Source organism: Ursus maritimus, unplaced genomic scaffold (assembly GCF_017311325.1).
Source record: "Ursus maritimus isolate PB19 unplaced genomic scaffold, ASM1731132v1 scaffold_4, whole genome shotgun sequence".
In the NCBI taxonomy this organism is placed as follows: Eukaryota; Metazoa; Chordata; class Mammalia; order Carnivora; family Ursidae; genus Ursus; species Ursus maritimus.
Window position 1 is genome coordinate 66,634,420 of NW_024426552.1, and position 21,460 is coordinate 66,655,879.

The 21,460-nt window shown below is 47.7% G+C and overlaps 1 protein-coding gene across 4 annotated transcripts in view; it reads left to right on the forward strand.

The window, feature by feature from the left end:
• The window catches only part of LOC103678822 (kalirin RhoGEF kinase), a 453,600-nt gene that overhangs the window by 262,995 nt on the left and 169,145 nt on the right, over positions 1-21,460 (forward strand). For all 4 annotated transcript variants that reach the window (XM_040621337.1, XM_040621339.1, XM_040621338.1 and 1 more), the window contains exons 7-9: positions 4,213-4,404; positions 7,485-7,616; positions 10,790-11,020. In XM_040621337.1, coding sequence (XP_040477271.1) covers positions 4,213-4,404; positions 7,485-7,616; positions 10,790-11,020 — 555 coding nt within the window. The remainder of the gene's footprint in view (positions 1-4,212; positions 4,405-7,484; positions 7,617-10,789; positions 11,021-21,460) is intronic.

Genomic DNA, 21,460 nt, shown 5'->3' on the forward strand with positions numbered 1-21,460 from the left:
CTCACCCCGTGCAGACTTTTCCTTGCTGACCCCTGAGCACACAGAGCAGTCTTCTAAAAGCATAAATCAGATTATGTTACTCTTGTTGAAAACATTCCTGTTGCACATGGACCCTTGAAATCGTTGAATTACCCTTGTTTCTTCAGTGAATGCCTTTCCTCCTCCATAGAAGAGGGTTTGGGGAGAGGAGTAGATTTAGTCAGTATTCCCCTAGTCAGCACTGAAGATAAGACCAAAGAGGGGCACCTGGGTGGCTTGTCAGTTGGGTCTCCAACTCTTGGTTTTGGCTCAGGTCACGATCTCGGGGTTGTGGGTTCGAGCCACATAGTGTTCCGTGATGGGCATGGAGCCTGCTTGGGATTCTCTCTCTGCCCCTCCCCCGTTCACTCTCTTTCTCTAAAATAAATAAATAAACAAACAAACAAACAGAAGAAAACTGTGACCTCCTAAGTTCTTTCTACACTGAATCTGGAACTGACCCTGCTTACTCAAACAGAATGCCTGAGATTGTTTAGTTCAACACCCTCCTTTTAAGGATAAAGAACCTGAGGCACAGGGGAGGCAAGTGACATCCTAGGTGAGCGTTAGAGCTGGACCAGAGCTCTTGTCTCCAGACTCCTGGCCAAGGGACTTTGATGCCCCTGACTGATGGACAGCTCTGTAGATAGAAGGGACTTTTTGGCTGGTAAGAAAGAATAGCAGGGCCAGATTGGAGGGAATAGAGGAAGCACCTGGTAGGGAATGGAAAGGCTGTAACGATAGAAAATATCTCTTCCTGTTGGCCATGTCCCCGGGGCAAACATGACTCCCAAATGCTCCTTAATGGGGGCATAAACAGTGACACAGAAGAACCACAGGGATGGATTGACCAAAGGCCATGACGTGTCATTTATGCATAGTGACTAAGCACCCCTATTTGTTCAGACTTTTAACCCAGATCTTTAACCTTACTCTTTCCTTTTAAGTCATCGGAGACCTTCTCTACCATTCCTCTCTTTTCATTTGGTTTTTGGCTGCTATTTAGAATCTAGCTGTGCATTTGTCTTGGGTTCTAGGCTGAAGGAAGATGAAGATGAAGAAGGTGATCATGATGAACCTGGACCACGTGACTTGCCTGCAGTGTTTTGCTATTTTGAAAAGGGGGCTGGAGAGAACAATAATGAGCAAATTCATGAGTCAACATTATATTTATACCTCTATTGTGAGGAATACTCCTTCTACTTCTTTTGTGAAGCATAATCATTTGTTAGTTTTAGTAAGACATTTCTCTGCCCACTGATAAGGAAACAAAAAGGCATTTACTGTGCTAGTCTCTAGAATGTGAAATGTAAGCTGTGGTCTTTTGTTTGTTTGTTTGTTTTTAGCTTTCATTTGTGATCACAGGCTTCAGGGCTGAAGGGGGCCTTGGAGGACTGCCAGCCTCACCACCCCCTTCTGTGCAGGAAGCCCCTTCCCAACATCTGACTAGTGGTTCTGATCCCTTTCCTCTGCATCCCCGCAGCAAGTTGCCTCGCCTCTGTAGAAACACTTACTTCATTTTGCTCTAAATTGCAGTGATTTGAGGGCTTTTCTTGTCTCAGCTGTGAGCCCCTGAGGGCAGGAATCCTGTCTCATTCCTCTTTGATCTCCCACAGCCCCCAACACAGAGCCTGGCCAACTCTCCATAAATATTTGAATGAGTGACAAAGTGTTAACAGCCTCCAGAGGCAGCCACAGTTAGACATCTCTAATAGCTAGAAAGTTCTTCCTAAAAGTGAGGCAGAAGTGTGCCTCCCTATGTTCTCTGTGGGGAGAGAATGTAAACAGGCAGTGATGACAAAAGGCCAGGCATCCATAAGATGTCCATGAGGGACCCTGGGGAGAGGCTGGTGCCCAGCTCTTGTTGCTTTTCTTGCTTCCCATCTGGCCAAAGCACACAAGGTCTTTCCCAGGACAGGAAAACCCAATAACACTAGATAAATCTGGATAAATGTGGGGTGGGGAGGAGGGTTTTCAGGATTTGAATCCAGTTTGGAAGGACAACTCTATCACACACTGTCAATGTTGCACTACATTCCCTCACCTGGCCCCGAAGGTCAAATGCAGGTGGCTCCCATATAAACGGATAGCTTCCTGCGTTTCTCTGCCCATGGTCATGCTCTGACCTGGGGGGTGTGCTTGGCCTGTGCGTAGGTCAAGCTGGAAATGGAGTTACTCCAGAGGAACCCTCAACTATGAGCAATTGGACTTGGTGCATGAATGCCCCAGATACCTCACTTCCCAGTGAGACGGCCCAGAAGTTGTTCCACACAGTTGCTCAAAAGGCTTAAGGAGGGATGACCTCTAATTGTTTGTAGCGTTAACCCATTAATAAATACATCCTTTATTCATTTTCTTTCCTTTTTTCTTTCACTTGCCCACTCCCTCACCTTGCATTCTGCAGTCACTTCTAAATAAGTCATCCAACCCAAATCCTTGTCTCAAGGTCTGCTTTGGAGGCAACCCAAACTAAGACAATGACACAAGCAGGAAATTTGGGGGAATCCAAATGTCATTCCCTTAGAAGACAGAACTATTAAAATCAGTACATGCCTTTTTTTTCCCACCCTCTCTCTCTCCTTTCTTTCCAAGTACAGAGTTGGTTTTTCTGTCAGTTCTATAAATAGAGTTTAATTTTAAGTGGAATCTGTGTCCTAACTCAGAAAACAAGGCTGATAATGACTCCTAAATCTTTGAAGGATTGTTATTTCAAATAACAAGACTCAGTAATATTCTAGCTCTATTAAGGAAATGTACTGCGTCAGAAAGGTCTTAGGCCAGACTAAAGAAAGAGATTACACAGGGGGTCATTAGACATCAGGATGGACTTGTGTGTGAGCACTACACTTAACCTTTTAAACTTCTACAGAGGCCTTTTAAATGAAGAGGGACCTTATCAACCTAGCTCAGGTTTAGGATGGAGGGCTTGAGATCAGGGACAGTTAAGATGAGTAAGGACCATGAAGGAGGAGGGGAACGAAAATAAAGAACCTTCATTTACCCAATATTAATGAACTACTCCTGAGCTCATAATAGAGCTAGGAGAAAATGCCATTGCTGAAGAATATTTATTGTCATTCGAGAAGATTTGTAACAAAGAACTAAGGTGCGCAAGCAACTTGCCGCCCTAGTCCTTCTTCAGGCAGACATTGTGTGATTCAGAAAAGCTCCCTGTGGATGCCACAATATTACTTGATTGTTTTGACACCTCAGACAATTAATAGGAGGTAGCAGCTAAAAATAATCATGCTCGCTACTGTCTTATGTTTGTGGGGGTTTTCTTTTGCCTTGTTCCTTCCTGGAGGGTTTTCTGTTGGCCTGGTAGGAAACAACACACATGGTCATGAATTTTTAATTGACAATCAAAGATGGGAATGATTGTAAACAAAACACATGATGAGAGAAGTCAGCAGGGCCAGCAGAGCCCTACGGATAATCCACAGATACCTTTTTGGGATTAGGTAGGGAAATATCCCTAAGTCTGGTAGTGATTTAAAAAAAAAAAAAAAAGGATTCCACTGTTTTTTGTTTTTTTATTTGTTTGTTTTTTTAATTTAAATTCAATTAGCCAACATATAGTATATCATTGGTTTCAGATGTAGATTTTTAGCTGGAAGAATGTTGTTGCTTCAAATGCTGTCTTTATTTAAATCCTGACTGATGGCTAGTGTCCCAGTTTTTTGGTAGGGAGAGGAGTAAGCCTTCAGCAAATTCTTCTGTTGGTGATAGGAAGATGTGTAGTCGTCCTGCCCGTTGTTGGCAGCAGTAACGCCCTGGGGCTAGCTCTCTCTTGAGCAAGGGAGGTGCCTTTTGCCCTAGTTTGAGCCTCTATTCCCAGAGAGTGATTCTTGGAAGCACCATGCTCCTGTGATGTGACCTCGTAAGATGAGTGTGGGGGTTACTAAGGCCGTCCGTGTAAAGCGACCACATTCATGTGCATTAATAGTTGACACAAAAATTAGGTTGGTCCCCAGAAGGAAAGAGCTCAGTTACTGTACCGCCTATCAGGTGAAATTTCATGTTGCAGACAGACTTCCCTTGGGCCAAAAACGGGTACACTAGTGTGGACTGTACCAGCCTCTCTCAGACTCTTTGAGTAGCCTCCTTCCCCAAATACTCACCCACCCCCAGATGCGCTCGGTGGGTGTTGTTCCAGCTTGCCCCACTGAGCGCTCCTTCTCCTCTGCTTCCCAGAATGCCTATGTCAACATCAACCGCATCATGTCCGTGGCTTCCCGCCTCTCTGAGGCCGGTCATTATGCCTCGCAGCAAATCAAGCAGATTTCCACCCAGCTGGACCAGGAGTGGAAGAGCTTCGCGGCCGCGCTGGATGAGCGCAGCACCATCCTCGCCATGTCTGCGGTGTTCCACCAGAAGGCCGAGCAGGTGAGGCCAAGGGAGCTGCTGTGGTGGCTGTTGCTCGGAAGGGTGGGAATACATACGCTGTCTGTGTAGAGAGCCCCTCCTCTCTCCCCGAAACACTCAAGACCCTGCTGAGGCATTGCAGTGGTAACCCGTGTTCTACTGCTTTCCTGGCTCCTGTGTATGCAAGGACACATTGTTCACTCTGGGTGGCTTTGCTTAACATCCAAACAAGAAGGAACCTGGAGCTGTTTACACTCTGTTTGGTAGTTTCTGGTTGTATGTGCATGTGCATGTGTGTTGACTACATTCTCAGAGCATAGAAAGAAGGCGTGAAACTAAATACTGATCATCGAGTGCTGAGAGCAGGGGGAAATCAATCTTCCATGAAGCATTTGCTATGGATAGTAATAATGTAATAGTTACACAACAGGTAGAAATAGTAACTATTTGTTGCTATGTACATACTGGCATTGGTCAGTGACATTACTCACCCATTTTACAGAGAGGAGCACTGCCGCTCAGAGAGATTAAGTCACCTGCCTAGGAACCAGTGGTGTGTTGGAGCTGGCTCTAAGCAGCCTGTGGAGAGCCAGATGTCAAATGTTCAGGAAATTTGTGAGCTGATTACTAAACATAGCCATTACTTAAAACTAAATTTTATAAATTTACAGTAAATATAAGTCAAGCAGAGAAAGACAACTATCATATGATTTCTCTCATCTATGGAACATAAGAACTAGGATGATCAGTAGGGGAAGAAAGGGATAAAGAAAGAGGGGGTAATCAGAAGGGGGAATGAAACATGAGAGACTATGGACTATGAGAAACAAACTGAGGGCCTCAGAGGGGAGGGGGTGGGGGAATGGGATAGGCCGGTGATGGGTAGTAAGGAGGGCACGTATTGCATGGTGCACTGGGTGTTATACACAACTAATGAATCATCGAGCCTTACATCGGAAACCGGGGATGTACTGTATGGTGACTAACATAATAAAATAAAAAATCATTATAAATACTTAAAAAAATAAATATAATTTTCTTTAAGTAAAAAAAAAAAAGTAAATATATTAAAAACAAAGGTAATAGAGACTAAAAACTCATCACTCCTAGTTAATTTACTACATTTTATCATTACTTACGTTCTTGAAATTATGTCTATTTGTCTCTGTGGTAAAAACACTATAAGTTGTGTGTATACCTCCTGATCGCCTCTTTCCAACTCCACATTCTGTGATGGCACTTGATAGCTTGAAATAGACCAATGTAGAGTTTTATACCTCGGGAGTCATCAAATGTCACAAACTAGGGCTTGATTTATTGTTTTATCGATTTTCTGGAGTCTTAAGAAAATAAGGAAAAACATATTTTGAAATGCAAACTAACCTTAAAAACGTGTCCTGTCTGTAGCTGTTACATTGTGAACAATAGCACACCAAATTGAGGGAATATTCTTCTGATATTCAAAAACTGTTATTCCATTTAGCACAGAAGTCACTAGTTCATGCCTAGGCTCAGGAGAATATTCATGTCAAATCTCCCATTCTCTCTTCAACCCTACCACTTGCACATTTTGTTCAAAGTTGATCCAGATTGGCAAGGGAGACCCAGTACTTCCCTTTCTGTGTCTCTGCCTTTCTGTCCTTGAACTGATGCTACAGGACCCTTGTTAGAGTATTACAAAGAAATCCCAAGGTCCTTGGAGAGGCGCTTCCCCCATGGTTGATAGATGAATGTCAAGTTGCTTTCAGGTTCCTCTGTAAAATGGTTATTGGCGGAGCAAAGAAGCTTCTGAGATGTTAGCAAGTGTATGCAATCTGGTGCTGGATGGCACCCAGCATGCTTCCAGAATGGTTAAGGGATGGTCTAATGGGATAAAAACCTACAGAATGAAAAATCAACATGGCAGCCACCAGGCCAGGGGCTGCGAGCTGATGGACACCAGGACTGAACTCAGGAGGTTGCAGAAAGTGCAATGCCAGAGCCAAGAATAACTGGTGGAGTCAACTTCTAGCTGATGTTTCCTGACTTGGACTGCTTTGGATCAGAAGCAAATTTTATTTGTATCTATTTTTTAATGCAATTTCCTCAGGTATTACCAGTCCTTCAGGGAAACTCATCAACCATGCTTCTTTTTAGCTGGGGGAGAAAAAACAAACACACACCAAACAACAGACTCAAGGCTATTTTTTCAAGGCTGTTATGCGTTTATTTAGGCAGCTCTTTATTGTCCTCATATGGGCTGTTCTAGGCAATGAGATAAAAAGGTATTTAGGCAATTAATTTAAATGGAGCTGTGCACCCAGGCGAGAGGAATCACAGACAGAACCATTCCAGACTGTTGGGTGAAGAATTATTTGCATTTTAGAGGTGTGTTTTTCCACCCAATAAATCTGAGTGATTTCAGTTAGCTCACCTTTTGTGCATGGAGACCCATAGTCTTCCACAGCTGTTAATTTTAATTTTTAAATAATTTGATGTCTGTCGAAATCTATATCTATATATCACATCCCAGGAGCCAGTGCCGCCATAGGCATGGTGCAGTCTGTCCCCCTAAGCTGCCCCTCCCCTCCCCCACCCCTAAGGATACTGACCCAACAGTGGGGATCTCCTGGAACATTAATCTCCATCCCCTGTGGGAATGGCCTCTGCAGGTTCCCTGGGGTACCTGATGGCTTTGTATGAGCTGTACTCTGTTCCTCCTCACAACCCATTATGCATGTGTGGAAACATCCCGTTACGTTGTATGCAGCCTCGGACAAGAAGTTCTAAGGGGTACAGGTAAGGTAGTAAGCTCTTCCCACACATTGTAGCCAGTGTGTGCATATAGCCTGTTGAACGCATAGGTGGCTCCCACCCCAGCAGTTTCACAACAGTCATCTTTGTTTGTGGAAACCACACTTCCTACAAAGGTGCTGCGTCTGACTTCTTTGGTGGGGTTGGTGTTTGTTGAATTAAAGAGAAAGACTCCACTGTCTGGAGTGGTCTCTGAGGCTCCCAGAGGTCCTGATGCTTCTTTCCAAGGTACCTGACCAGCTCTACAAAATCTGCCCTTTGGCCACCCCCAGGGCTCCCGCACTGACCCAGCTGCTATCTCCTTCCAGTTCCTGTCAGGAGTGGACGCCTGGTGCAAGATGTGCAGTGAGGGGGGCCTGCCCTCCGAGATGCAGGACCTGGAGCTGGCCATCCACCACCACCAGTCCTTGTATGAGCAGGTGACCCAGGCCTACACAGAGGTGAGGACCACGCAGGACACGCAGGGCTCGTGGGTGTGTGTGGATGTGGGTGGGTGGCAAGAGCACGGGCCTGTGCATTGTGTCATAGCCTGGGTTGGACTAAGAAGAAGAGAAAGGCCATTTTTCTCCCTTTGGAGACATCTTTAAGATCCTTGATTTATGAACCATGAGGTCTCCAGCCAGGAAGCAGAGACAATGCAGCCGTCCACAGGCACCACCTTGTTACGCATGTGCCTGTGTGTGCACGCGCATGCACACACACGCACGCACCTCCCTCACCCTACGTATGAACACCAGACTCTCTCCCCTGGAAGACGAATACGAGCAAGCAAGGCTGTGCTCCTCAGTGTGCTTTCTGCCTGGCGAGCGGGGTGTACATGCCAGCCCTGCCACCCCTTTTATGAAGCAGCTCATCAACAAATACCCATTCTCTCACTAGAACGTCCAGAGGAGAACTCATGATGGGGTGGAGATAAGTGTTTGCAGGACTGAGAAGCTGCCATGGAATTGAAGGACAGATTAAAAGACTCTTCCGCTGAAAAATCAAAGGCCAGGTGCATGGTTCAAGTTAAAAAAGGGGGTGGATCATCTTGACATTGCTTTCCAAGGAAAAGGAAGGGGGCATATGGGTGCATCTGTGTGGACGCACATAAGTAAGTGAGTTGACTAACTGGCATGAATTCTGAGGGAGAGGCTGAGGGACATAAAGAGATGGGCTGGATAAGGAAGCTGGATGAGGAGGGGAACGTGAACTCACATCTGGCCAAGGAGAGTTGGAGTGGTGTTTCTCCAAGTGGGTTCTGGCACCACCCGCCTCAGACTTGTTAACGGTGCACATGCCTGGGCTCCACCTCAGACTGCATCAGAATGTCGAGAAGTAGGGCCTGGAACCTACATTTTAGTCAATATCACCCCGGGTGAATTTGACACATGCTGAAGTCCAAGAACCAAGGGCTTCTCGGTGAGAGTGAAGGTTTTTGCCACAGTCAAAGCCGAGTTTGATTCTCAGCCCCCTGTTTATCGGTGTGACTTCAGGCAAGTTACCTAAGTACTCTAAGCCTCACTGTCTTCAGTGAAATGAAGGTGATAACACTTGCCTGAGTTTGAAGGCTTATGAAGATAGTGCCCGTGTAATACGTGTGGCCCAGGGCCTGACAGTAATAAGTGCTAAAGAAAAATGGTAACAGGTTTTGTTATTATAAGAGGCAGAGAGGAGGACTTGTGAGCCAAATCTGATCTCATCAGCTTCAACCCAAATGGCTCAAGGCTTTCTCTTCGAACAGAACTATGGGTCAAGAATGCCCATGGGTCAAGAATCTCTAAATTTACTCCTTGTAAGATATAAACATAGAGCGTACAAATGAGATTCATATCATACTTACACGTTTCACACTTGTGGGGTGTTTGGGTCATTACTGAGAGAGACACAATATTTCTCCCAAAGTTTTCACAGGCCCTAGCATTGGGGGACACGGACACTCCCTCCAAGCCCACTTCAGAGGTAGTGGGCTGTCCCTGCCTCCTGCACATGTGGACTGAGGCAGAGGACTAGAGCTCTGTTGACTTGGATTTGGGGACTTGGCCTTCCGTCTCTAACTACCCTGCCCTGGACATAGCATGGTGTCAAAGACAGCATCTGCTCACAGTTCCCTGAGGAGGGCTCTCCTGGGTTTGGCCATAGGATATTTGTCTTATTCACATCTCTGGACGGTGTTACCTTTGTATCACTGATGAGGTACTTCCTCTTTGCTTCCCCGGCAAATGCATTGTGGGAGGCAGGCAAAGTGGGATGGGATGGGGAGAGGTAGTCATGTAGATGGGCTGTATTCCTCCAGCCAGGCTTCCTCTCCCATCTCAGCTACAGTACTCTCTGCCTAGGATTCCTCCAAGTCACCCACCCCCAGCCCCACACGGTTTCTGTTGCCGCATGAACAGGGGGTAGCTGATGCCTTTGTGTTGCCAAACCCTCAGCAAGCTATTATCAGGACATGAGGGTGGAGTAAGGGGAGGCCGGAGCCCAGCAAACAGCTCCTCATTCATCACCATAAGGCTGGAGGTACGAGCACACTCGCTTCCCCACCTTGCTGGAAGGAAAAGACTGTTCAACTCCAAACCAACCTCGATTTCATCGTTAACCACATTAACTTGGGGCCTTGAAATCCCCTGATTCCCTGGTCACTGCTGGTTTTAATTGGAAAGATACATACTTTACTGGGTCCTCGGCCAGCACTGGAGAGCCACAGGTGTCCATCAGATGATGCCACTTTCCAGAAATATTGGTGCCTGTAATTGTACCAAGATTCCAAGAAGGAATGACAGGGAACATCACCCCCATGGGTCTCAGCACTGAGGGTGAATGTTGGGGAACACAAGAGTGTAGCTATTGTGTCTACAGTCTAAGGGTCCCTCCCTTACCCTGCATGTTCTGGAAAGACGGGGATCTTACCACTCTCAGAAGAAAAGAAGGAAGCTGTATAGAAGGATAGCAAAAGAAGGATAAACATAAAAGAAAGAAAATGAGGAGGAATAAGGAAGACAGGAGAGAGAAGTGATGATGGTAAAGATGCTGATGGTAAAAATAGAATTAGGAACCAGTCCTCCCTGCTGGGCCCCGTTCTGAGCGCTCCCTGTGTTGACTCACTCAGTCCTCAGCACAGCTCTGTGAGGTTGTCCCATTCCTACCCCTATTTTACAGACAAGGAAACTGAGGTCCAAAGAGGTTAGGAAACTTGCCTGCGGTCACACATCTAGAAGTTTAGAGCTAGGTACAAGAAGTGAAGGTGGGAGAGAGGTTTATGGTATCCGTTTATATTTTGCTTCGTTTCTGAAATGAAGTTCTGCTGCTTGACCTACCCAGTGAATCAGTCCAAGTATGCATCAGGCACAGTGGAGCAGGCACTGTTCTAAGCTCTGGGGACAGATGACCAAGGCAGAGTCCCTGCCCGATTCAAGGGGGAGAGAGACACTGATTCAGCAGCTCCCCTCTCCCAGGATTTGGGATGCTCTGCTCTCCCCCAGGCTGCAGGCGGAGCACCAGGGGTGCCCTGGCTGGCACCTGCCGTGGGTGTCATGGGATTCTGCGTCCTAACGCCGGATCCCCGGGGCCAACTCTCCCTGCCTCCCTGTGCCCTGCCGCTTCCTGGTTCCCTCGATCTGACCTCTCCTTCTTGCAGGTCAGCCAGGATGGCAAAGCTCTGCTGGATGTGCTGCAGCGTCCCCTGAGCCCTGGGAACGCTGAGTCCCTCACGGCCACCGCCAACTACTCCAAGGCAGTGCACCAGGTGCTGGACGTGGTGCACGAGGTGCTGCACCACCAGCGGCGGCTCGAGAGCATCTGGCAGCACCGCAAGGTGCGGCTCCACCAGCGGCTGCAGCTCTGCGTCTTCCAGCAGGACGTGCAGCAGGTAACGGCCGCTTCCCCCGAGGGGCACCCATCCCAGGCAGGCCCTGACCCAGGCGATCAAGCCTGGGAACCCCTGACGGACGGAGGGAAGAGGGCCATTCCGCCCTAGCCGCCCCTTCTCCCCGCCCCGCCACGTACCATCCGGACTTCCTGCCGAATTCACAGACCGGCCTGCGCACTCTCTGGTGTGGGGAAGGAGGCAAGGCCGGAGGCGGAGCGCCTCCTTGCGGTGACATGGCATGGTTTTCTTTGGGGAGAGCTTGACCCTCACTTGGGCTCCCAGAGCTTTCTAGATGACTCCAGGGCCTGGGGGTTTATTTGAGCGCTGACAGGGCTGGACCGTACACCGTGAGCTCACTTCTCAATCGGGGAGGCAGGTGGTCTGCTGAAGTCGGGGTGTGGTTGGGGTACAGGGCCTTTAGGGGATTCTTCGGCAAGATTTTACTTGGCAAATGAGATTTAAAACATGGGCTGTTAATGATTAGAGGTTATTTCTGACTTAATCTGTCTTTTTGCAATATTATACCAGTCATAGCTTTTCCCTTTACCATAAATGATAAAGAAGTGGTTATGTTTTGACCATGAAAGGACAGTCTTGCCACGAATACCCTTTTGAATGAAATAGCCCATCCTTTTTCCCTCATACTTTCTCTGTCTGTCTCCCTGGGAGCTTTGCTCTAGTGTGGATACTCCGGGGGATGGGGAGCTGGTTGGGAGCTGGAGACTGAAGTTGGAGCTTAACATCACCTCCCTGCTGATTTCGCTGTGAGAGGCAAAGGTGGGGGCACTCATGCTATCAGACTTTTCTGTGGCCAGCACTTAATTTCAAGTTTCTACATATAAAATAACATTTCACACTCCTTCTATACCCTCAATAGAATTGGCCAGTTGTAATTGAAAAGTGTATCGAAATATACATGGAACATGAGAGCCAGCTGGACAGGTCTTTGGAGTGTGGTCCTCTTCACAGCTGCTGTTAGGAGGGACCCCAGTGCTAGGTGCCCTGAGACAGAGGGAGGGTGGAGGGAGAGCAGGGCATCCTATGACTGGCTGTGACACCCTCTGGGAGGGGGTTCACCCTGCAACCAGTCGTGGGAATCGACAGGCCTTCGGGAGTGTTTCCAAGTCTTGGGCTGCCCTAACCTTGTCACAGGCACCCCCACCCTGCTACCCCAGGCTGGGGCAAGTGATTGAGTCATCAGAGGCGACACCTCAGCCTCAGGAGAGATGGACATTTATGTGTTGGCCCCAGCTCCAAAACCCCTGTGGTGCCTGCCGGGAACGGAAAAGCAAATGAATCCATTGCCTACTCCTGCCATCTGGAACTGTCCAGATAAATACATCATCCCGGAGCACAAGAGAGCACGGAGCCCATCTGTGATTGAGACAGAGTGAGGTGCCAGCCTCCGGAGGCACACATGGGGGTGTTACTATTTCAGTGAACTTGGAGTGGCTCATGGAGGTAACCAGGCTGCTGGTTGTGCCGTCTCCTTGGTGTGCTCTTTGCCCTCCTGTTGTTTCCACGGCCGTTGCACCAGTGTGGGCATTGGAGAGGGGACCAAGGGGCTGCAAGGGGGCAGGCAAAAGGCCTCCCCAACAGGAAGGTGGCATCCAGACTTGGACTGTCTGGGAACAGCCAGACTTTTGTGTGGCCACCATGGCATCCACACAAAAGCTAGGAAGAAAGTCTAGTAAACCTATACCTGGGGCCATTCTACATCATGCTCATAAAAATGAGTATTTCTGGAATTGAGATGCTATCAGTTCATCTCTACCATACCAATCACACTGTTGGTACTGAGTAAAAGCAAATAGAACCTTATGAGGTACCCAGAGGTGTCTGAGCTGGTGCTTTCAGAAGGCTTCTGGACATAACGCACTCAACAGTTAGGGTGAAAGACTTGGGCTTTGGTCTCCTGACTCCCAGAAACTTCGTATGTGCATCGTCTTTATTTTGCATGTTGCCTCTCATCTATTCCATATCTCCTTGAGAGTAGAAACCATGGCTGCTGGTTCTCTGTGCACCTTACAACTCTTGGCTACAGCTGACATGAAGCTGGGGTTCTCTTTAGATTTGCTGACTTGAGCTGAAATTATCGTCAGAGGACCCCCAGTTCCTGTTTCTCCAGGCCCACCCAGGAGTTGCTCGTGAGTAGCTGGAGTCTGCCTGCAGGTGCAGTGATGTGAAAGTCCTGAGGATCCCAGGTATTGACGGTAGAGGATGCAGGGACCCAGCCTCAGTGCTCACAAAACATGCGGTGCTCATCAGCGATTCAGAAAGCTCCGTCTTCTGCAGTGGGCCTGGAACTGCACCGCATTACGTCCTGGCAGGATGCCTGGTTCGTTAGAATGGCTCAAGACATACCCATCCGAAAATAGAACAGTTTGACCAGAATATGCCATTCCGTATGCAGGGCAGCAGAGTATTGATGGAACAGTTATAGGCAGAAGCATGAGAAGTCAGAGTTGGTGTCTTGAGGGAGGAGAGAATTGACTGAACCATATAGCCTGGATCTAAGATTCTTGAGCACATTGGGGGTCCAGAGATGTTTACTCAGCAGCCTCAGTGGAGAGCTTGTGAGCAAGCCTCCTTGTCTGGAAGAATACAGAATTGTGCATGGGAACACTGGCTCTGCAGTCAGACACCTGAGTGCAACCTGTTCTTCAAGTCTCGGCCGTGGGACTGGGCAGGGCATTTCACTTCTGGTGCTTCTGCTTCGTGACCTCTAAGGAATGATCATCGTACCTATCTCAGTGGACTGAATGAGAGACAAGTATAAGCCTTTGCACCCTGGCTGTCTAGCAGGTAGTAAAGCCTCCATCAGCCTTATCGGGCTCCTTAGTCACATCCTCTGAGTGGGACTCGGGCGCCCCCTGGTGCTCGTGCTGTTGGGACCCCAGCGTGAGTCTCCTGTTTGGACAACAGCGACTGCTTCGGGGGTCTGCCAAGTTCTGTTTTATTCAGTGAGAAAATCTCAGAGCTGTCAAAGACCTGAAAGACCATCTAGTCTAACCTACAATATGATAGAGGAACTTGAGGTCCAGAGATGTGAAATAATGTGGCCGTGACCGCACAGCTTGTTAATATAGTGCCAGGACCAGAAGCTGAGTCTTCTGGCTCCCAGTTCAGGTATCCTATAGAAAAGCCACATAAGAGAGGAGCCAGGTAGAGCAGAACAGGAAGAGAGACAGGAAGCACACATGCATGCTTCCATAGAGAGGGAAAGACAGACGGGCACATGCACATAGCCCAAAACAGGGAGAGGAGGGAGACAGAGACAGCCAAGGGGAGCAGAGGAGGAAAGGGAGAGAAATTTGAAGACAGAGCAGAGGAACTGACATCCTTGGGATGGGAGGAAAAAGAGAAAGGGGAAGGTTAGGGAGGGACAGAAGACAAAGGGACAGGGACTCCTGCTGGTGGAGGGAGAGAGCACGAGAGTGAGCCAGCCTCTGCCTGCCTGCCTGCCTGCCTGCCTGCCAGCTTGCCCCATTGCCAATTCCGGGCTTGGTCTTTGCCCAAGTAGGAATATTTTGCCCGTTAAGGGCCCAAAGGAGAGTAAAGCAAAAAGATGAAAACCAAGGACAGACACCAGTGACAAAGATTCCACTGGAACGTCTGCAGTCAGAATTGACCTGGCACATCACCCTGTGGTTGCTCTCCCTCGAGTCCCAACAGATGTGCTCAGGTTTCTTTTCCCTGCTGGGCTTGAAGGCAATGGGAATAAGTCTCTGAGGACCCAACTGTAAGTGGGGTTCATGCAGCTGCAGAAAGGTGTGGATGGGGCATACCTGCTTTAGTGTCACTAGCGGAGTAATTTTCAGTACTATTGCCTTTCCTGTGTAGAGTGGGACAGCACTGAGCAAGAGCGAAACGAGTACCCCATGACAACATCAGCCTATCTCCACTTCTGCCTCTCATTTCCCCTAACTCCTGTGTGTTCCCAGGGGTCTAAGAGACAGCTTCCCAGCCCAGATAAACCTGACTTTGTGCTGAGAAGAACAAGGAGTAGCTAGAGTCTTGATCCTTCTGAGAGATGCACATTCCATTCAATTTTTTCCATAGCCAGAACCACTGTTTTGAATACTCTCTGCAAGCCATCTTGTTTTGCCTCCCTCTCTTTTTCTTCTCCCTCTGTTTTTCGGAAGAATGAACTGGTGAATTGTTTTAGTACACCTCCTGAGTGCAAGGCCCTGTGCTGGGAGTAAGGTCCCTCGCTTGAGAGAAGACATATGCACCGAAGGATGTATGAATGGCACACGGCTGTCCGGGTTCAGGGCCAAAGAAGCATAATAACGATGGGCTGATGGAGTTAGAGCAGGGAAGGTTCCCTGTGGTTGGAGTGGGATGGCAGTGGTTCTTGGAGCTGAGGCAGAGGAGATGGAGATGGTGTTCCCGGGGAAGGCCAGGAAGCAGAGAGCTGACAGCCAGGGGACAGGGAAGAGGGAGTCTAACTGGGTGCCCACTCTTGGCAGGGCAGGGGGGAGGTAAGGCAGGAGGGGTGAGGAGTGCTCTCGGTGGTGTGGGCGGGACAGTGACGTTTGAGGCTCCAAGGCCCTCCCTTAAAAACAATGTCTTCTAATCAGTCCAGGCAGGTGAGCAAGTGAGGGGCAGTGATGGCAGAATTTATCAGGCTCAGTGACTTTCCCCTCTGAATGACTGTATTAATATTAAAGTCCATAGTTCCTGTACTACAAATGAATCTCACCTGTTTCTATCAGTTTTTCTGGAGCCTCACATGGAGAATTATAGGTTTTACTATGTCAGCTCCTGCCTGCCAAAGAATATGTAAAAAGGATTTGAGAGTAATTTTTTTAAACTGCGGATATTCAGTCTTTTACTGGCTACAGTGACTGTGCCCCCTTAATCGTACTAAAGCAGTGTGGACGGTGTATGATCCAATTGACAGCTTTGCATAATAAAAGATAAGCTTTGGGTTGCACACAGAATGATTAGTCAGAAGAAAGTGACCAGAATGATGATGGGTCTAGAAATGAACTCTTCTTATAAGAAAGGATTAAAGTGTCCAAGAAGGAAAGCGCTCAGGGTGTAGTCCCAGAGAGATCAGGGAACACACACAAGGGAGAACCACCTGCAAAATTTGAAATGCCAAGTGCTTACTTACTGGGTATGTGGCGTTGAGGATACAAACATCAGACAGAGGTTGGAGTCCAACCCTGAGATTTTGTTACTGGAATTAAATGTGCCTGTAAAAGTTGTGTGGTTTAAAGTTCAGGGTTCATCATCCTTCTGAGTACATATGATTGAGCATCTAATCTTTTTGCTTGCCTTTTCTTACTTATCTTCCCTCTGAGGCAGGGAATAGTTTGGTTTCCATCTTACTGGTGAGAAAATTGAGGCTTAGAAGGGTTAAAGAAACTTGCCTAAGGTCACACAGCTAGGAGAAGAGTAAGGATTCAAATCCAAGTCTGCCTGAATTCTGGGTCCTGCTCTTAGCCTTTCTGCTATGCCGTGGGCACCATGCTAGGTGATGGGAATGCAGAGAGACCAGGCCCTGCCCTTGAGGGGTTTGTAAGTTAGTGATGGAATGTCATTGCTCAAAGGGCCCTGGTAGATTACTTGGTCCCAGAGTATGAGACTTGCCCAAGGTTGTGTAGCCCACAGCTGAGATTCATCCTCAAAGTGCTTGTCCGGTAAGATCCACAGGTGACAAGTGATACTCATACCCAAATACTGATTATAAAACTGCCTTCTATATTTGTCTCTCTGATACAAATTTCCCTAGAGCAGACATTACCCATTCTCATTTATTTTTTATAATCTTAACTCAGCATTGCTGATGTTTTTCTTTGTAATTTACATCTTGAATAATATCCATTTGCCCATGCTAGTGTTAAGCAGTAGTCAAGTTTACAATTAAGTTATTTGATGGTCATAATCCATCAAAATACATTCAAGTAGATGACCGGTGATTCTTTGGGCAAGGTGAACACCCATAAAGAAAGCAGGGTTGAGGCTCAGCTGCACCGGGGGAGATAGGGAGGGGAGTAAGGGAGGGTTCTGCTCCCTTTCTGATTGCAGTGAACGTAGGGAAACAGCCTCATCATTAGCATCTCTGGTGCTGCTGATCTTGCAGGGAGCATTCTATTCCTCTTTCTGTCCTAGGAGGCTGGCACTGAAGGGTCTGTTCCCGCCTTCTCCAAGTACTCCCCACCTAGAATTGGCCAGGTTGGGGAGTGAGCTCTAGAGGCTTGCCTCAGACATGCTCAGACCCTCCTGCCTGGGAGTTGCTTGGGTGTCTAGTACCCCTCACACTCTATCCTCTTCCCCTCAAACCTCTAACCCCCCCATTCCTCTTTGCCCTACTTTCTGCCTTCCTCTCCACCCTTCCCCACCCTGGTCTCTCCCTTGGTGCTTTGGTTTTCTGAATGCAATCTCTTCTCTAGTTGAAAAATAGTCATTCCATGGTGAGCACCATCCGAGGCGGGACCTGGGTGCCTCCCTCTGGCAGGGCTAGGAGGCTAGTGGGGCCTGAGAGACAGTGAGAGAAGTCCCCTCCCAGGAGTTACTAAGCCTCAGGGCTTTCTTGGTCCTTGGGAATTTTAAGTACTTTTACTGTCCTCAGTACCTTTTTATTATTATGTTAATGATGGAGAAGACAGCCACCATCCAGGGTCACTTCTTTCCGATAACCCCTATTCTCAACTGGTCCTTGACCTCAACATGCTATTTCTGAAGCCTTGGATACCAAGCTAAAGAATAAAAGGTTCGTACTGTGTCACCCGCGGGGAGCTAATCAAAGATTTGAGCTGAGGAAACATGCTCCTAGAGTGAAGGTCTGAGGTGATCTGGGGTGGGTAGAAAGCTAAGTTGGAGCAAGAAGCTTCTGAGAGCCACAGTACTCCCGTGGCCAGAGAGCAGGAACTAGGGAATGAGGCAAAGGTAGAAAACAAGGGAGATGTCAAGTGCAAATGTGGAACTGTGTTTTTCAAAGTGTAGTCCTTGAACCCCTGGCATTAAAATCTCTGCTCAGAGTGGGGAACGTGATATAAGCACACATTATCCAGCCCTGTTCTATACTGTTTGATCCAGAATCTGTGGGTAAGGTGGTGCCTATCGTCACGGAGCAAGAATGCCCTGTCGCCTTCTTGCGGGGGCAAGAATTGCTGTCTCCTCTTCTAGCTGGACTAACAATCAAATTGATATGAGACAGATTAACAGGAGAAAATCAAATTTAATAGGCGTGCGTATTGGGAATCCACAGAGACATGGGAATTCCAAAGACGGGCAAAAGGTATATATGTCATCCTGAACTAGGGAGAAAAGGGGGTAGGGGTCTGGGATTCCAGAGGAAAGGAATGCACTTCACAGGGCCATAAGAAGAGCAGATGTTTGGTGATTAGATGTTTGCCCTACCGTACAGATGGGTCACTCAGATAAAATTTATCTTTGCTAATAACCCTTATTCTAGGAAAGCCCTGCAATTTAGATTCTTCAGTGTAGTTAAGGGAGGATACAAAGTTTCTCTTGAGGCCACAGGGTCTCAAAGTGCCTTCAGCTCAAAATAATCCACATGCCAAAGTGGCACATTCCATGGGGTGGGAGGGTTGTCCTGAACTTCCTCCCTATGTTTTAAAAAGAACCCCAGGTGATTCTTAAGCATTCTCAAGTTCCAGAACCTCTGACTTAAGAGATCCAAGCCTTGGTGATGAGAAGTACGGTGACACCATAAATAGGCATCCAGGCACCAGGGCAAGGAGATCCTTTCAGGGAGGTGTCAAGGACAAAGCCAAGTTCCCATCACTCCAGCCTTGGCTCTGTTGAAGGCACAGGTGTGCGCTGACTGGGAGTGGAAGGCTGCAGGGTGAGGCAGCTGAAACTTTGGGGCTTCAGGTCTCCTGGCCAGCTTCCACCCAGCATTGGTCTGTCAGGTGAAGGGACTACAGTTCTCAGGGGAAGGAGAAGAGACGCTACCTGCTAATGAGTTTCAGCTGATACATCTCAGAAAAATAATGGATTCTCCTGCCATAACCAGACATTTATTTTGATCATGATTGTTCCAAAGAAGGGACAGAAAATGACTTGCCAGTAATTGGGCATTTCAAGTGGCGCCTCCGTGTTCTCCAGGCTCAGGCAGTGGGAGCGGGTGGCGCTGGCATTGTGTGAGCCCTCCCCTTCACAACCTGCATTCACGGTGCTGTGCCGGGAGAAAGAAATCATGCTATGGTGAACTGTCCTGGGTACTCCGCACACTGTGAGTACTGGGGGCCTTAGCAGAACAAAGTGTGTTGTAGGCAGCTGCTTGTGTGTGCGCCCTTTTTCATTGGTCTCAGGATAATGGCTTTCTGAGGAGCAAGGAGGCTGCGGGCTGGGGGGAGTTGCTGAGAGGGGAGGAGTTCTTCAGTTTACTTAAAACAATAAAAACTTCCTGCCTGTTTTCCTGTGGATCAAACTATGACACCAGCTTAGTAACTGGTCTCGAATAAGATGATCGATCAGGGGCCACCAGATGAGGGACTCTGATTCCACATGCGTTCGTAAATTGTCTCCATTTCCTTTAATCACACAGGAAGTTCTCAAATCAGATGGGATGAGTTCATTCACTCATTTATTCAGCAAGTGCTCTCTGAGAGCCCAGCTGTGAACCAAACAAAGCCTCTGCCCACGTGGAGCTTACATTCAGGAGGTAGAGAGAAAACCCCACCACAAACACGTGGATATGTAGTATGTCATGTAGTGATAGCCAGTGACGTATGAGCAGAAAGCTGAATGAATAAGCCTGGGGGATGTGTTTGGGAAGAGGCTCCAGGCATGTGAAATAGGATCTAGGCAGTGCTTGACACCAGAATGAGCTGGGTGCATTCCCGAAAATGGGTGAATGGCCAAAGTGGCCACTGAATAAAGAGCAGGACAAAAGGGTAAGAAGTTTGAAGAAAAGGGTCCGGATCAAAGCAGACCTTATAAGCTATGAAGAGCATTTGGTTTTTCTAAGAGTAGTAGGAAACAATGGTAGAGTTTTTAGTAAAGAGAATGTTGTTAAGTTGATTTATGTTTAAAGGAGTAGGTCCGGCTGAGGCACCTGGGTGGCTTAGTACGTTAAGCATCTCCCTTCGGCTCAGGTCAAGATCTCCGGGTCCTGGGATCTACCCCTGCTTTGGGCTTTGCACTCAGCGGGGAGTCTGCTTCTCCTTCTCCCTCTGCCTCTCCCCCCTTCTCATGCGCACTCTCTCTCTCTCAAATAAATAAATAAATCTTTTTTTAAAAATTAAAAAAAGAAATAGGTCTGGCTAATGAGTGGATGGGAGTGTTACAAGTCTAAGGAGAAAGACTGCTTTAGAGGGCTGCGGGGCGAGGGAGGAAAGATGGTGGCTTGGACTGGTTGTGGTTGTGGTGGAAACAGTGTACAAGAAAGGGTTAATAAGAAAGATTCTCAGGTTTGCAGCTAAGCAGTGGGGTGAGATAATACAGATGAGGTGATGAGTCAAATGCCCTGACCTAGTGCTTAACAAAGAGCAAACCCTCCACAGACAGTAATCTCATCTTCTGAGGAGGGGAGCTGCTGTACCCTCCATATAAAAAAATAACGAAATATTTGAGTGGAAGAAGACTTAGGTAGATGGTATGATCTGGTGTTTTCATTTGAGACAGTGAGGTCCAGAGAGGAGAAGGCGTACACCCAGCTGGGTCATAGCTGGTTAGGGGCAGAGCTGGGACCAGAGCCAGGTCCCTCTTGATCCCAAGGATGGGGTCTATAAGTTATGCTAATCAAGATGGTGCCACATTTTACTGATGCTTTAGGAGCCCAAAATACTTTTATATGTAGGTAGAGCTTAGATAAGAACTTAAAACTTTGAAGGTGGATATCTCTAAGTGTCGGGGCGTCCTGCATTGGGCTGAATGACCCTGTGGATTTCCTCTAACACTAAGATTCTATCACATTAGAAGAGTTTAAAAAATCAGGAGTCCTGGGACAGCAAGCAGCTAGGCCCTCGAATTTCTCCCATCAACTCAGTTGCATTCATGGCCACTGTTCAGAAAAAATATCAACAGTTCTCTTCAAAAGGACTTTTTCTCTCCCCTTTAGCAGCTCAAAAGGACTGTCTCCTACCCTGAAAAGTGCCCTGCCTTGACTGTGTGCTCGTTGGAATAAACACAATTAGATGAGGAAGAAAGGGGGCGATTAGGGAATTATGTATAATGACTGTTAGATTGGCTCCCACATCCGATTCCGGATGTGAGCTTCTCTCCTGGAAAAGACTGTTCTGGAAAAGGACAAATTTCTGATTGAACAGTTGGGACGCAAGAAAGGAGGAAGAGCTTTACAAGTTGTTTTTAAGACTGTCTGCCTGCTGTAGGGGCCAGAAGTCCTGGGTTTTTGTTCCCAAAGGCGGTACAGATCTGGTCTCCTCCTGAATGAGGTGGTACAGCTTCTCTCAAGATGGTAGGGCAGGTGCCTCAGCCAAATTTGCACTTGACAGCTCA